The sequence below is a fragment of the Quercus lobata genome, chromosome 11, assembly GCF_001633185.2.
Source record: "Quercus lobata isolate SW786 chromosome 11, ValleyOak3.0 Primary Assembly, whole genome shotgun sequence".
NCBI lineage: Eukaryota > Viridiplantae > Streptophyta > Magnoliopsida > Fagales > Fagaceae > Quercus > Quercus lobata.
The window spans coordinates 43,198,898-43,215,689 of NC_044914.1; the positions used below are offsets into that span (position 1 = coordinate 43,198,898).

Below are 16,792 nucleotides of genomic sequence, written 5' to 3' on the forward strand. Positions count from 1 at the left end.
ACATTTTTGGGCTCACACACGAAAGATCCCTCACAATATGATTTGTAGAGAGTGGGCTTGAAAAGCTAGTCGCTGGTCAAGGGGCGATGCCCGGTCATGGTTTTTAGAGGAGTTCATGTAGAAAAAAGGAGTTAGGCTTGAACATTTAAGCCCTAAGGCGTCGCACCCTATGGGATGGGACTCCTCGGAGTTGATCCGAGGACCATTGAGGCCTTATCCCGGTTACCCAACGACGGACTTTCTTCAGTGAGGTCCGGTGTTGTTGAGAGGTTCTCCCCCATGTAGTCTTTCTTTTTCGGAGGTGGGATGGAACCCCCCTGTATTTACTTACTTTCTTCTTTTATACTCGTCTACGTTGATTGTCCTTCGTCCACGTGTAGGGTCAATCTTTACAAGACTGATATTTGTCCCATCAGTCTAATCCCAGAATTGTTGGGGATGGTTCGATAAAGCTAAAGAGTACGGCTCTGTCAGGGGCAGAGCATTGAATAGCAATGAGAGCAGCTTTCCCGGATATTCTTTGATTCTCTTTTAAGCTTGGCCCTATACCGGTTTTATCCTTCTTCTTTTGGTGAGGTTTTGGATCTGCCGAGGACTGAGTTGTCCTCGGCTGCACCACAAAAATGTTTGGTGCTCTGCATTGTAGAGCTTGGGCCATAGTTCTCCTCGGCTCGGGCCTTTGGACTTTCTAAGGACAAATGGGCTTGGTCCGTGAATTAGTGGGCCCCACAGGTAAATATTATAGTTTTGGGGAGTAAAGTGTAATTTTCCCAAAATTTTGAAATGAACTATATGAATTATTATACTTTTATCTCGTTAGGAATGAATTCAAATGTATAATATGGGGCTAACAGGGTTGTTGTACTAAACCCACTTGAATTTAATATATATCGTGACGAGATTGTTGATTTTTTTTCAAAGAATGTTATTTAATCATGGGTTATTTTAATAATTTTGATCTAATTCATATTAGGGAATTAAACTACAAATAGTACTATGTAGGACACAAAACTTTGTAGTTCTTTGCCAATCCTATTTTGGACCACGATTCCAAGTTGCATAAATAGGACCTGTAATTTAATTAAGAGCAACACGAAACTACCCCAAATCCACTAGAAAAAAAGAAAAAAGAAAAAGGAAGCTCTTACTGCCATGGGTCAATTAAACATTGGTAAGCCTAGTGCTTATGAGTCATGAGTTGTTAGAGATATATTAGACATATTAGCCCAATATAATAGGCCCAATCTCAATCCTACTTGTACTAGTAGGAATGGACTTGGGCTTATTACATTGGGCTAATATATCTAAGATGTCATGCCTTTAGTGAGAACTTCCACAAACACTCTTGTTTTGAAAAACAGAGTATTAAAACTTCAATTTGTGAAAAGCATTTCAACGCATTGAACTTGAGAGAGGAGTGCGCCCTACAAGTTGTCAAGCACTCTTGTTGAGAAAATCCTAGTGCTTATTATTATTATTATTATTATTATTATTATTTTATAACAACCTAGTGCTTATTTTAAGTCTTCAGAGTTCAGAGATTTGACACGACCATTATCAAATATAAATAATGATACAATGTTTTAAAGTTAGCGAACATGGCCAATGAACTTCATGGTCTAATCTTTCTCAAAAAAAAAAAAAAAAACTTCATAATCTAATGTTTTCTCAAAAGATTTAAAAAAAAAACACTTAAGAGTCTAATGGCACCTCCCTAGGTTAGGTATTCCTAGAGGAGAAGGGGTGGACTTTCAGAATTTAACCTTTGTTTAGTTAGAAGGGACAGGGAAGAAAAGAAAATTAATTCCTTTGTTGGGTTAGTAGGAATTGGGGGTGAAAAAAGAAAAATGGAGGGATTTATTTTCCACAATGGCCCAACAATTGTTTATTTATTTTTTTTTTTTGAGAAGAAAAGGAGAGAGGAAATAGTTTTGATGGTAGGATGCACTAATAAACTATATTTCTCTCCATTTATCTCTTAATGAATTTTTGATGGTAGGACCCACCAATAAACTGTATTTATAAATCAAACAACTTAATGAATTTTTTTTTTTTCCTTTCTCTGTCCTTTCCTTTCCCCTCTCTTCCCCCCATTTCCTTTCTCTTCCATCTCCCTTGTTTTGGCCAAACACAGTGTAAGGATTGGATGAGTATAATTTTACTTTGTAGTATTTTTTTTTCCCCAATATTGCCATAATGTTATTTGATTAAGAGCTACATGAAACTACCTTAAAATCCTCTAGCATTAACCATGCTTCCCACCCCCCCAAAAAAAAAAAAAAAAATTAAAACACCCCAGGATCCGAAACCCCTAAGTCTGCGCACAACCATTATCAAATAAATAAAGACTTTGTTTTACAAAATTTAAGGTTTGTGAACTTGTGAGTTGTGAAGTTTTAAGGATTGAATGAATATAGTTTTAGAAAGAATCTCCAATTGAATTTTCCGGATTGAATGAATATAATTTTACAAACTCCAATTGAATTTATCCTCAAAAGTTGAGGGGAATTTTTATTTTTATTTTTAATAAAAAAAGATCATTCCTGCATTTATTCAATAGCAAGTAAATTAGAAACAAAACAGTCATGAAGGTTAGGAGGAATAGACTCCATCCAAACCAATACAGGAAAAGAAAGCCTTGTTATCTTGGCGAAAGTACAAGCTAATGCATTGCCTTGCCTAAATGTATGAGAGAAAGAAAAGTTTTGTAAAGAGCTAGCATAAGACAAAAGTGTCTATAACAAGATGATTGAAAGAAGAATGTAGCAAATCTCTATGGTGAAGAGCATTGCCTCAAAAATAGATCTATGAAGACCAATCATGTGGATAAATTGGATAGTTCTTCTAGCAGTTAAGGTCCCCAAAATTACCATAAAAAATGGCATAGGTATCTTCTTTGACAAAACAACCATTTTTCACCTTAAGAATGGTAAATTACCACACCGATGCCTGCTTCATTTGAATCTTCAAACATGGCTCTAATATGGGAGATTTGGATTCAGCGTAATTGTTACACCATACAATTATTTGCATCGTATGAGATGTAAAAGTTAAAAAGATAAAAAATTAAAAATTAAGAAACTAGCTTGAGTCCAGTGCTCTTATGCACTGGTCCCTTTGGAATGCCAAAACATGTCTAACTTTTGCCACATGCGCACATCTTAACATGTTCAATGCATAGAAAGGTTTTTTTTTTTAATCCAAGAGTTAAGATTAAAAGTGAATTTTTTAACTTTTAATCCCATCCATTGATTCTCTATTGCATGATTCAACTTAAAGTAATTTTGATTATTATCCTCCTGGAATTTGAAATTGTATTGTTTGACCATGAGGATGGGAAAGGTTGGGATTGTAAAAATTGAGTGATTTATATGTCTAAATTTAAATTTTGAATATTATTCCTTAAAGACTTGTGTAAAAAAATCATATGTTTTAGATTGAGTGATTATTATCCTCTAAATAATGTTCGGCTTCTCCATCTCTATATTTGGAGATGCAGTATTTCTTTTTTGGATAATTGAAAATCCGGTGTATGGTTTTCTTCACTTAAAGTGATGTTTCCAAGTTTTTTTTCCCTTTTTGTTTTGTTTTGTTTTAGAGAGCCATTAGCCATTGTATACAGCCACTCCACAAGATTACTCCTATTTAGAGAGGTGATATAAGCTGTGTGCACTTCATTATAAAATCGTGTGACTTAGCAATTGATAGAAGCTGTTAGTGTTAGGTCCTAGATGATACCAATGGTTTTGGAGAATTTCTCAAGTTAAACAAAATTGTCTAGTTGACAGAGATATCCAATCTATCAGTTCATTCAAGATCAAGACCCACTAAACATGTATATAACTTGCCAATTAAAAGAGGAAGAGAGAGAGTCTTCCGAGGTCAACCTGTTTAAATAGGAAAATTGATACCAAAAAAAAAAAAAAAAAAAGTCTTCCCCAGCTTTAGCTATTTTTATAAGAGTACTCTTGAAAGATCATGATTCATGACAAGTGAATAGTGCATAAATTAGTTCAATTATTGTGGAAAGAGAGTGCACATACCAGACTGCAAACTATCTAAAGGAAAATTGAGAATAAATTAGATTGCTACATTCATTCTAATAATAATAATAATAATTGTGGGGCTAGAGAATTTGTGACTCAGGCTCACTTTACATTAGGGCCCAAGGCCCGAGCCGAGGAGAGACATTACCGAGGACATACAACGAAAGTCCAAATGGCCTAGAGATATAGTCGAGGACGATTCTGTCCTCGGCATCTCAAAGCGCTCCTAGAAGAAAGGGAGAGTACGATATAGGAGCGGTTCATGGAAAAGCTAAACACCTCCGCATTGATGGGGAAAGGACCCTGAACAGTGTGGCGACAAAGGACAAGGGAAAGGCTACCATTACTGCAATTAAGTACTCTGCGCCTGACAGAGCAATACTTTTCAGGTTTTACAACCACTCCCAACTACTTTGGGTATGGGCTGATAGGATAAGTATCAGCCCTAGAAAGCTGAACCTACACGTGGACGTTGGAGGGAGGGTAAAGGCTAGTATAAAAAGGAGAAGGAAGCAATCCAGAAAGGGGAACTGGGACGAAGGCCAAGAACTAGAGCCTCCCAGGCCATGCCAAGGAGAAAATTTTTTTGGGCAAGCACGGTTTACCCTTGTGCAATTATCATGAACACCATGACTAACCACTGTTCGGTGACCAAGACCTAGCCTTTTAGCCCACTCTCTACAAATTTATTGTTTGGCCTTTAACGTTTGAACCCAATAAACCAATTTGAGGTCATTACAAATTGAGTCCTTACAATTAGCGCCGTCTGTGGGAAGACTTGTGCGTTGGTACAGGCGGCGGTTAGTTATGGTAGGATCAAGCTCTTGTCAAACAAGGGTCTGTGAAAGCTCCTCCATCATTTCCAGCAACACGGGGTTATCATCCTAACCCAGCTCCCGCTCAAGGCTGCACTTCGAAGTGCCAATGGCGCGGGCAGTTCTAGGGGCTTCCAACATCAAGTCTATGCCCCACACACCTTTTTCAAGGGGCTAATCCTCGCGGGTCCAATAACCCGATTCACCGAATTCCTATAAGTTTTGAACAAAACGAAAGTTTTGTATGGTCCTCGGACTCAAACCTATAGGGAAACCAACTACTTTAAGAAAAACTATAAGTTTTGGACAGAACCAAGGTCTTGTATGGTCCTCGGACTCAAACCTATAGGGAAACCAACTACTTTAAGAAAAATTATAAGTTTTGGACAAAACTAAGGTCTTGTATGGTCCTCGGACTCAAACCTATGGGGAAACCAACTACTTCAAGAAAATACAAGTTTTTGATAGAACTAAGATCTTGGATGGTCATCGAACTCAAACCTATGGGGAAACCAACTACTTTGAGAAAAACTATAAGTTTTGGACAGAACTAAGGTCTTGGATGGTCCTCGGACTCAAACCTATGAAGAAACCAACTACTTTGAGAAAAACAATAAGTTTTGGGCAGAACCAAGGTCTTGGATGGTCCTTGAACTCAAACTTATGGGGAAATCAACTACTTTGAGAAAAACTATAAGTTTTGGACAGAACTAAGGTCTTGCATGGTCCTCGGATTCAAACCTATGAGGAAACTAGTCTAAAAAATGTCTTAAGTCCTAGACAGAATGGAAATCTCGCGCTATCCTCGGATCCCCAGTTCTAAGGAAACTAACAAAACCGAGTGTTTAGACCCGGTACAGTCATACCTCGGTCCTCGGACCAAATGCCCAAAAAGGGTTAAGGCTATGAATGTTATCAAGAACGTGGCAAAACACCCTAGTGCTCGGCGACCCTCTTGGATAGTTCATTTTAGATTACCCATCCTCGGATGATCACCCCATATGCAATACAGAGTATTCAGCTGTTATCTCGGTTAGTCTTATATGGTTAACTTACTTCAGGTCGGCATTGTTGTGCCCGTCAGTTTTAATAAGTTAAAAGTGATAGCTCTTTGTTAACAAGAGTTTCGGCCCTAAGTATTGTTCAAAAGAAAAGGACACCAATACATCCATTCACAAAATAATTATTGCAGAAAAGAAAGAACACGTAAAATGGGATAAAGTCATCTTTTATTAGACAAAGAAATAGTACAACGTACAATAAGGGGCTTAAACAAGCCTATACCAGAAGCTAACTACAGAAGCAAAAAGAAAAGTAAAAAGAAAAAGATACAGGGGAACGATAAATCCTTCAAATTTTGCTTTAGCAGCGACTAAGCATGACAGGATGGCTCCAATGATGGAAGAGAAGAAGAAGCAGAGGCACCTGGGTGGCATCAGTGATGGAAGAGAAGAAGAAGCGGAGGCATCTAAGTGGCACCAGTGATGGAGGAGAGGAAGAAGCGGAGATGCCTAATCCCTGTACCAGCTCTGACTGCAATCGAGCAAGTGTTATATTAGCAGCACTCGAGAGAGAGCGGATGATACCGACGATGAGAAACCTCAGTGCTGTCGCACCAAAAATCTGATGCGACCTCCACCTGCTTCGGATTTTGGCTGAAGGAAGAAGAGGCTCCTTTCCTGCCTTATCAAGGGGAAGAAATGTCTTGAGTCTTTGTCTCCCTTGCTTTGACCGGGCCATCTTGAGTCTCGGGGAAACCCAATGCTTCTGGAGAGGATGTGGTCCCTTCACCCCCATCCTGGCCTTGACCATATCACCCTCGAAGGCTCAGTCACACTGGTAATAGGGACTATGGGCACAACTGGAAGGTTAGGGATTTGAAAGGCTTAAAAGGTCTACAAATAAAGAAAATGACCCTCCACCATGCTTCTTATATGGGGGGCAAGCCTGGTGGCATTTAATCTGTACAAATCTCCAAGAAAAGTTACAAACGAGATAAGTCCCACTCAACTCCCAACACCGTCTTCAATCGTTGGATTTGTGTCGCCTCATAAAGGGAACTTATTAAAGACGCGCCTCGTGCACTGAAACGGCAGGAACGCGGCGTGAGTAAAACTAAATGAATGTCTCATAACCAGGAGCATGTCCCAGGCAAATGAAGAAGCACCGGCATTGATGAAGAACAAGGCTTGGCAAATCGTGACATAGGCCCGACGTCACCAAAACCCTCCTCTCCGTCCAAGGGGCTGGACAACAAGATTTTAAAAGGCTATTGTGGGGCTAGAGAATTTGTGACCCCGATCCACTTTACATTAGGGCCCAAGGCCCGAGCCGAGGAGAGACATTGCTGAGAACATACAACGAAAGTCCAAATGGCCTAGAGATATAGTCGAGGACAATTCTGTCCTCGGCATCCCAAAGCGCTCCTAGAAGAAAGGGCAAGTAAGGTATAGAAACGGTTCATGGAAAAACTAAACATCTCTGCATTGATGGGGAAAGGATCCTTGAACAGCGTGACGATAAAGGACAAGGGAAAGGCTACTATTACTGCAATTAAGTACTCTGTGCCTGACAGAGTAATACTTTTCAGTTTTTACAACCACTCCCAACCACTTTGGGTATGGGCTGATAGGACAAGTATTAGCCCTAGAAAGTTAAACCTACACGTGGACGTTGGAGGGAGGGTAAAGGCTAGTATAAAAAGGAGAAGGAAGCAATCCAGAATTGAGGACTAAGACGAGGGCCAAGAACTAGGGCCTCCCAAGCCGTGTCGAGGAGAAAACCTTTTTGGGCAAGCACAGTTCACTCTTGTGCAATTATCATGAACACCATGACAAACCATTGTCCGATGACCAAGGCCTAACTTTTTAGCCCACTCTCTACAAATTTATTTTTTAGGCCTTTAACGTTCGAACCCAATAAACCAATTTGGAGTCGTTACAAATTAAGTCCTTACAATAATAATTGTAAGCGCTACCATAATTGAGCCTTGACTCTAAAACACTATTCAGTGCAACTAGTATTTTACACATTCGTAAATATACTTATATGAAAAAGGGTAAAAGTTATGACCAGTTTTACCATAAAAGTAATGATGTATGTGATTGGTGCTATTTCAGTGACATAATAAATAATATCTTATTAATGACACTTTTTTTTTTACAAGATAGAAATTCAACTATAACCTAATCTAAATGTATATGTGTGTGAAACTCTCTTTTAGAAACTTGCACTCAAACATTTACCCTCCACATCCCACAAGCACTTATACTTGTAAAGTGACCACAGTACCAAAAGTGTACGGTGATAATAACACATCTCTTTACAAGACTTTTGTAGTAAATAACATCAGTAACATCACTTATTATAAATTACATAGCATATCGTGTCTCATCGCCTGATAATATGGACTAAGTCTATAAGGTAAGCGATCCTAGTTGCAAATTTGGGCAGATGCCAGTTCTCATTTCTTGAGCATTATCATAACTGTTTTAAGACCAAGATCATTAACTTACTGTACCATATTAATCAAAGGCACTGGTATATGAATATCACCCCAGAAGAATGAACCCAAAACAACTAGTCTCTGAATATCAAAACTTCATATAATTCCACTAAAATACAGAAGCATCACTTGGCAACTATCAATTGAAGAATAACACATGCAAATTACCATTTAAAGCAACCCAAGGACATCGTATCTGTTTGATGACATATTGCAATATGATGTCAAGAAGGCATAGAATGGTTCAGCACAAAGTCTTGAGTTTAATATTCAGTTTCTAACACACCGTCAATGAGTCCAAACTCCATGGCCTGCAATTAGAGGCAGCATAACAAGAAAATCGTTAGTAGCTCTCCATGCAGGTCAATTGCATATTAAAGCAGTACTCAGCTGACAGGGAAGTTTGGATCAAAATAATTAGTAGTAGATAATGGAAGCTCTTTCGTTGCAATGGGCTTTGAATCTTTGATTTTGCAGTGTGTCCACTCATTATGATATATCATTATTAAAAGGAAATTTTCATGAGGACAACTTGCAAATGTTTTGTGTTCATTATATTTTCCATTCCCATTCTTTAAAAAAAAAAAAAAAAAAAAAAGATTGAAGAAGAACAAAGGACTGAGAAATATTACCTCAGAAACAGACAAGAAACGATCCCTTTCAGTGTATTGTTGCACTTTCTCTAGAGGTTGGCCAGTAAAAGCAGCATACATTTTGTCAATTTTCTGCATAATATTACCAGGGCAAGAAGAAAAGTAGAGTCAATGCTTAATATTGAGCAGCACACTCAAGCATTCAGAAGAATTTGACAGAGAAAAATTGGGCCGTCCTGGAAACTGGTCAATTCAGAGAGCCAAGCATAGGATCTAAATCTCAAGAGCTCCCTGATCTTCTTTTTTATTTTTCACAGGTAAAAATAACTTAACTCAAAAGAAGAACATAACATTACATGAAATATGAAATAATAATAATTTTATTCAAGGTGCTTGGTGAACTTGAAAATGCAATAATGGTGTATCAATACATTCTGTCTAAGCACGAATCGTAAAAACATGTTTTGTCAAAACTTCAGAAAATCATGCAAGTTTTCAGATCATTACGCTTTTGCCTAAAGGTAACTTATGAAAATGGAATTGGAGAAAACCCCATTATATTTTACTTGCGGCCCAAAAATCCAGGGGCCTTGTTAAAAGTCATTCCACACTTCTCTAGATGATGATCATGGCATCTGTATTACTACTAAAATGCTGCTTTCCAAGATAGAGGCCAAACATACCAGCCTAATTCTTTGTGATGATAGCATGAATTTTCTAGCATCAATGATGGATATCTCTATCATCATCTTGCTCACAACATAGAGTGAAATTTATTTGAACAGTACAGCCCAGCACAACTTAAGGAGATCTTGCTTTTCATTTTTTTATATTCAAATTAGCAAGAATACAGACACAATTGAGTCAGTATATTACAGCTTGATCTAAGTCATGAAGGCCGTATTATTATTGTTAGAACTGTGGTTAAATGATTAAATTCATCATTTCCTAACAGCTTAAGCTTTTGGGAGGACCAGTAATTTATCAATTATCATCCAGAGATCATTTAAATCAAGCAACTGAGTGTAGAAGAGAGACTGACATGACGAGATTGAACTGCTTCGTTCACTTGCCGCCTCACATCTTCCACATGCCCCTACAGCAGATGACACAATCATATCTATGGAATATTAGCAAATGAATCATAATATCTCAAACCATACATATCAAAATTTACCATATTACACATGCATAAGAATACTTTCATTGCTTGTGTTACCCAGCTCCTTCACTTCACCCAGCCATACTTGTTTGACAGGAAGGACATGGGTAAGAGTACAGCTATTTGACACTCTTAAGTAGTGGAAAATCCTTGAAAATCAAAAGAATCTGACAGCTAGTATCCAAGCCCAACACCAGACCGAGATCCATTTAACGTAGTTCTATTGCAACTCTCTAATCTCAAAACACAGTAAATAGGAAAAAACTAATTTAAACTTCACTTCAGCAAAAGAAATTAAATTAAAAAAAAAATAATAATAATTTAAACTTTAAACCTTCTAGTCTCGAACAACACTAAATAGGAAAAAACTGATTTAAACTTCATATATACTCATGTATATAGAAACCGAAAGGCCAAAAAGAAATAGCCAAATATAAAAGAGGATTGAATTGAATAAGAAAGATGGTACTTTAATATAATTTGTTTGCGCAGATAATACCAGAATTTGTTACAGACTTGTAATCTAATCCTTTCATAAAATGCAGCAAACTACACCAAAAGGAAATTCATACCCCACATCCACTCTGTGGTTGATGTATCATAATACGCGCATTTGGCATTGCATAGCGCATTCCCTTTTCTCCACCAGCAAGAAGAAGTGCGCCTTGGCTTGCTGCTACTCCAAAACATACCGTGCCAACCTTGGGCTTAATCTGAAAACATTAGTCAATAAATGCTTCCAAAGTAAGAAATTGAAGACCTTTTTAAAAAAGAAAAGAAAGAAAGATCGATGTTTACAAAGTATAATGCACACAAGTGGGAGATGGAGTAAATGCCTTTACAAGTACCCATATAACATCTAACGCTAATTGTATGATCTACTGATGACTAGGGAAAAAAGCAGGTCTCAATGTGCTTGTTTTTCCCGAGAATACAGAAGACAAACAGCTGAGCCTGACAGGATCATATTAGTAGAAGGGAAGGAAGACTGTCATGTAACTTTTTACAGTTTACATGCAGATAATATTTGCAGTTAATCTATACACTACAGATATCATGACCTCTTTTAGCACTCTGAAATATATCCAAATAGAGTTACAAACACAGAAACATTATCAGCCCAATCAGATGTCCCCCAAAATCTCCGCAAATGTCCCATTATAAATAAGTAAAATTAAAAAAAAAAAAGAAAAGTACAGTAAAAATAAGTCAGAGAGTGAGAGACAGAGACAACATATCTTTTTGCTTCCTTAGTAATCTTCTTTCTTTAGTTTTCCTTTCCAAATGTTCATTTTACTCCGTTCAAGTTCGTTTATGTTTAGTTAGTAAAATGGTTAAGCCTTTTTGGAATAAACAGGCATGACACTAATATCTATTTGGCATCTTAGTTACCTTCGTGCTCCTCTAATTATATATCCTTGTTCTATTTGGTTCTCCTCCTATTTATCTTGTTCTTTTCCTTTCCAATTCGTTTATTGTGGAGAAGAAAATGGCCAGGCCACCTAATGGCAAGTACTAGCATCACATTCAGATCTATTCTATATCTAAGCTGTCTTAATAAATGGATCCTGAATTATTTATTAGGATCACTGATGTAATAATTTTTAGTCACTGATGATTGCTCATTCCTTGTTCCATTTGGGATTTATTGCAAAAAAATAAAATAAAATAAACCATCTGATCGATTTGTACTTATCAATTTTAGATTAGAGATAATGGCTTTTTTGAGGCTTATAGTCACAATCATTTCATATATGGAGACACTCAGATATTGTGTGTTTTGTTTATTGGTATGTGAAACACACAGTCAATAGGTTCTGAGCCCACAAACATCACCTTCCACCCACTCTTGTGGGCTAAGGAGTGCCATTTGAGCCAGAACACATTGGGTCATTGGCCAGAGGCACTCATATATAATATTTAAATTTAGTCAATATTTGTTCTCACCTTTTTAAGTTCACTATTAATACCAGAGTGGCAAGATAAAGTAACTAATATACAAAGGCAGCATGAATTAATTAAGAAAAGGAGAGCAAAGAAATCATCAAAAAATGTTTTAAATCTTACCCAAGACATGCAATCATATATTGCCAGCACAGAGTACGTACTTCCACCAGGGCAGTTCAAATACACCTGAGAGGGTACAGGACTATGTCATAAACTGTAAAGAATTATCTTTATCTAAGAATTTTGATTTCACAGCCCCAACACATCGATTCTGAAATTGAAAAACAAAATAACACTGTCAACACATAACCACACCAAAATATCTGCATCCTCATCAATAGTTGCCAGAGTCACAAGCTGCGATATGACTCGCTGAGCCACCTGTGAGTTGACTGGCTGCCCAATGAAGATTATGCGATTCCTGAATAACACCGATGAGAGATCCAAAGGCCCTCCTGGGGTCATCACAGCTGGCATTACAGGTGGATTCCCCTTTCTGGCTTCTATTGCATCATAACTGTATATCAAACACAGTTTAAGTAGCTAATTATTCCATTAAATGGTTAAATTTTTGTTTTTGTTTTAAAGAAAATTAGTCCATGAATTGGTTAAATCAGAGAAGCAGAAAACATAGAACGAGATCAAACATCTATAACTATAATTGGGGATCTTTCAGGAAGCTGAAGTATAACACAGGTATATGTAACATGTTTCCTAATGAATTTGTGAAGATAAATAAACACAAACTTGCCCAGCTGCAATGCTTTTTCCTCAAACCAATTCCTACCTGTCCTTATCAATTTTTAAAAACTTCTAATTTTCTATCATATGGATAATGGATGTAATATAATCATGGCACTGCATAAAAAAAATCCGTTATTAAATATAAAGAAAAAACAAAACCTCTAAGTGCAATACTCTCCAAAGGAAGTGATCACTCGAAAAGCCATATACAGTCACTACAATAAATGATTATAGACAACACCAACACCAGCACATAACACACACACACTCACACTCACACACAAATAGAAGGGGGGGAAAAGGAGTACACCAAGTACTTTAAGCAAAAAAGGGAACAAGCAGTTCACCTTGTACTGGTACCAGGAAAATCCTTCTCTTCATGCTTACTAGGTAACCAACAAGTTTTACTGGATAAGCCTGGACACAACAATTACCTTACATATTACAAATCATGGGAATCATTAATTAAGAAATCAGATGGAATTGGCTCAGACAAAGCCATAATAATCAATCAAATTAGGGGCATTGAACTCAAATAAACTGGTCCAAAGTACAACTAAACTCAAAAAGACAACTGGCTCATCCCCAAATCTAGTTTTAGCATGATTAATTAAGGTAATTAAGAAATCAGATGGAATTGGCTCAGACGAAGACAAAATTTTCAATCAAATTAGGGGCATTGAACTCAAATAAACCGTTCCTAAGTACAAATAAGCTGAAAAAAAAAGGGGTCATCCCCAAATCTAGTTTTAGCATGATTAATTAAGGTAATTAAGAAATCAGATGGAATTGGCTCAGACCAAGACAAAATTTTCAATCAAATCAAGGGCATTGAACTCAAATAAACTGTTCCTAAGTACAACTAAACTCAAAAAGACAACTGGGTCATCCCCGAATCTAGTTTTAGCTTGACATTTGCTACTTAAAATGCAGAAATTCTTTGACTTTCCTACAATAATCTTAAACAGTAATTTAAAACTCGTGGAATTTAAAGTAGAAAATGAAAAAAAGAATATTACCAAGTGTTAAAGAATCAGAGTATGGACCTGGCGAGGCAGAGACTATCGACCTCGTTGAGTTTCTGTAAATTTTTACCGAAAATGTAATTCCAGAATTGATAAACAGCAAGTAAAAATTAGAGTTTGAAGTGAATAAAATTATAAAAATTAGCACACATATATAAATATATATATATATATATATATATATGAATATATATACCTGCGAGAAAACAAAGGAATGGACGAGGTTCTGCTACGAGAAGCGATTGAGAAGCTTAAAGGCACAGAGATAGCTAAAGCTACCATTTTGCACCCAGAGAGGCAGAGGTAGAGGCGGAGACAGAGAGTGAAAGACTACAGAACTAGCAAATCCTTTTTGTTTCTTCAGCGACGTGTCGTTGAGAATGCAAACTACTTTTTCTGGGATAGTTTTAACCTGTTGGCTATATGGACAGCTCCTAATTATAGCTTTTTAGGTAGGGAGAAAAACTAAAAAGGCTTTTATGAATTTTCAGGTTATTAAATCCTTCTTATAAGTGTTCTTACTTTAAGGGTTCCCAAAATAATAATAATAATAATAATAATAATAATATTTCAAAGTTTTAATTTCTTACTTTGTAAGTGTTCTCACTTATTAGTACCAAATTGAAATTTCTTGTAACCTTTAGGTGAAATATATTTTATATTTAGGGATAATTACACTTTATCCACCTGTGGTTTGCCTCTAATTTGATTTGCCTACCTGTGGTTTCAATTTTGACACTTTATCCAATTGTGATTTCTTCTGTTATTGATCCGTAACCCACCTCTCCTTCAGCCGTTACTCTAACACATAATATGTCAAAAACAAAAGCCCAAACAAATAAAAACACTCCTCACATGAAGAACATACACAAACATGAAGAACGTACACCCAAAAAACTAATACAAATCAAATCAAACAATACCATCAGAGTATAAACCTAAGATCTATCAAAATACAACCCTAAAACCCAAGTCAAAATGCAAACATCAACACACCCACACACATTCAAACCCATGGATCCATCACCATTTTTCAAACCCCAACAACCAAAAGAAACTCAATCCCTAAATCAAATAAATGGAGCAAAGTAACTGTGATGTCTAATCGGGTAATTGGATCCGGGTTCGGGTCAGGGTTAGGGTCGGGGACTCTGGCGGACCGTTTGAGACTTGGGAGCTTGACAGAGGATGGATTGTCATATAAGGAGAGATTCATAGTAAGATGCTATGAAGTTGGGATTAACAAAATTGCCACTGTTGAAACCATTGCTAATCTCTTGCAAGTTCTTTTGAAAATCCCACATTGTGTTTTTGTTCTTTTCAAAGTATTTTACTTTGAATTGATTTAATTTTGGGTTTTTGTTACTGGGTTTATCGGTTGGGATTTGTAGGTTTTGGGTTTGATGGTAATGTTCTCTTTGACATGGATTTGCAACTTGTTCTAACATTTTTGTGGGATCTTCTCAACTAGGTATTGTCGGTTTTGGATGTCTGGGTTTGATTGTGATTGTTTGTTCTCTGTTACATGCACTTGCTATTGATTGTTTTGAATTTTCAAGATTGAAAGTAAGTTTTTTCATGGGATTTTCTCTTATTGTTGGTTTTACTATTTTCTCTCATTTGTATCTGTAAAGATCTAAATATTACAAGTCTTTTTTTTTTTTTTTTTTAAATGTGCGAGTGTTTGCAAATTTTGGATTTTTAGCAATTGGGTGTGTTGTAACTTGTAAATCTCTCTCTGTCACTGTCCATTTCCTTGTCATGTAAATTTCTGAATTTTAGCACTTGAGTAATGTTGCATGGCTTTGTTGTTGACTTGCTTAGGCTAGTCACTGTGCTTTGAAAACATTCCACTGTGGTTTGTATGTTCTTCATGTGAGGAGTGTTTTGATCTCTTTGGGCTTTTGTTTTTGACATATTATGTGTTAGAGTAACGGCTGAAGGAGAGGTGGGTTACAGATCGATAACAGAGGAAAGCACAGGTGGATAAAGTGTCAAAATTGAAACCACAGGTAGGCAAGTCAAATTAGAGGCAAACCACAGGTGAGTAAAGTGTAATTATCCCTTATATTTAAGTTTCTTTTCCCACTGATTTCTCTCCCTAGTAGGAGTCTCTCCCTCTCTCCTTGGTAAGAGCCCCTTCCTCCTCTCCTTCCTGGAAGAGATTTTACTCCCCCTAGTGAGGCACCCCACCCCCCTAAGCACATATTTTCTTTCTCAATGGAATAAGAAGTAGTAGATGGACTTCAAAACGTCTGCCTCACCAAGGAAGAAGAAATGGAAATACCAATCACAACACAATGTAGAGCAAATCTCCTAGAGGAATGCTCGTTAAGCCTTTTTGGATGGCTCCTCTTAAACATGCAACAAAATCAAAGGGCTCTGAAAAACACACTAAGAGTAGCATGGAAGTTGGGATCAGAGCTAAGAATAATTGATGTAGGGAATAATACTCTTCAGTTCAAATTAGGCTCTCGCTATCAGATGGAATGGGTGGAAAATAGTGGGCCATGGAACTTTGAAAAAATCTGCTACTCCTCTGCAAATGGAAGAAAGGTCTTACAACTTATGGATGGCCATTTTGGAAGTCCAAGTGGAAAAGAGAAGCCCAGCAATGCGGATAGAAAAGAATTGGTAAATGGATAGAAAATTCGTTAAGCCCAAGCAGCAGGAATAATGAATCATAGGCCCATGAGATAAACAAATGGGCTTTGAGGGGGTAAATGGGCTTAAAAGAGCTCGGAAAGAGAGAAATAAGCAAACCATGGACAGTATATGATATGGAAAAGTGAGAATGGGCCACGGCAGGCCCAATGTAATGAAAGCAAAGAAAGTAAGGCGTTGATGGCAAGCTCATGGGCCCCAAGGATGAGAGATAATGTAATTGGATCGGGGAAGCCCAAAGAACTCAGTAAAAGCCCATGAGAATGCAAAGTTAAGAAAAGGGCTGAGGAA

At 37.1% G+C, this 16,792-nt stretch overlaps 1 protein-coding gene across 2 annotated transcripts; it reads right to left on the reverse strand.

Moving 5' to 3' along the window:
• Positions 1–8,160: 8,160 nt before the first annotated feature.
• LOC115969282 (ATP-dependent Clp protease proteolytic subunit 6, chloroplastic-like) lies at positions 8,161–14,274 on the reverse strand. Of its 2 annotated transcripts, none has more exons than XM_031088904.1 (9): positions 14,034–14,274; positions 13,859–13,893; positions 13,160–13,229; positions 12,384–12,585; positions 12,189–12,254; positions 10,694–10,834; positions 10,002–10,055; positions 8,999–9,091; positions 8,161–8,677 (listed from the first exon to the last, which is right to left on the reverse strand). In XM_031088904.1, the coding sequence occupies exons 1-9, from the start codon at positions 14,117–14,119 to the stop codon at positions 8,630–8,632; spliced, it is 795 nt and encodes a 264-aa protein (XP_030944764.1). In that variant the 5' UTR covers positions 14,120–14,274; the 3' UTR covers positions 8,161–8,629. The 2 variants fall into 2 exon arrangements, with proteins under 2 accessions (XP_030944764.1, XP_030944763.1); XM_031088903.1 differs by having other exon boundaries at positions 13,832–13,893; positions 14,034–14,249.
• Between the last annotated feature and the right edge of the window lie 2,518 nt (positions 14,275–16,792).

Excerpts from the sequence above, each read along its gene's own strand:
- LOC115969282 (XM_031088903.1), bottom strand. The coding sequence starts at position 14,119 with ATGGTAGCTTTAGCTATCTCTGTGCCTTTAAGCTTCTCAATCGCTTCT. Across the intron at positions 12,586-13,159 it reads TTTCCTGGTACCAGTACAAG|TTATGATGCAATAGAAGCCA; the intron begins GTGAACTGCTTG and ends TTTGATATACAG. Across the intron at positions 8,678-8,998 it reads GTTTCTTGTCTGTTTCTGAG|GCCATGGAGTTTGGACTCAT; the intron begins GTAATATTTCTC and ends CTCTAATTGCAG.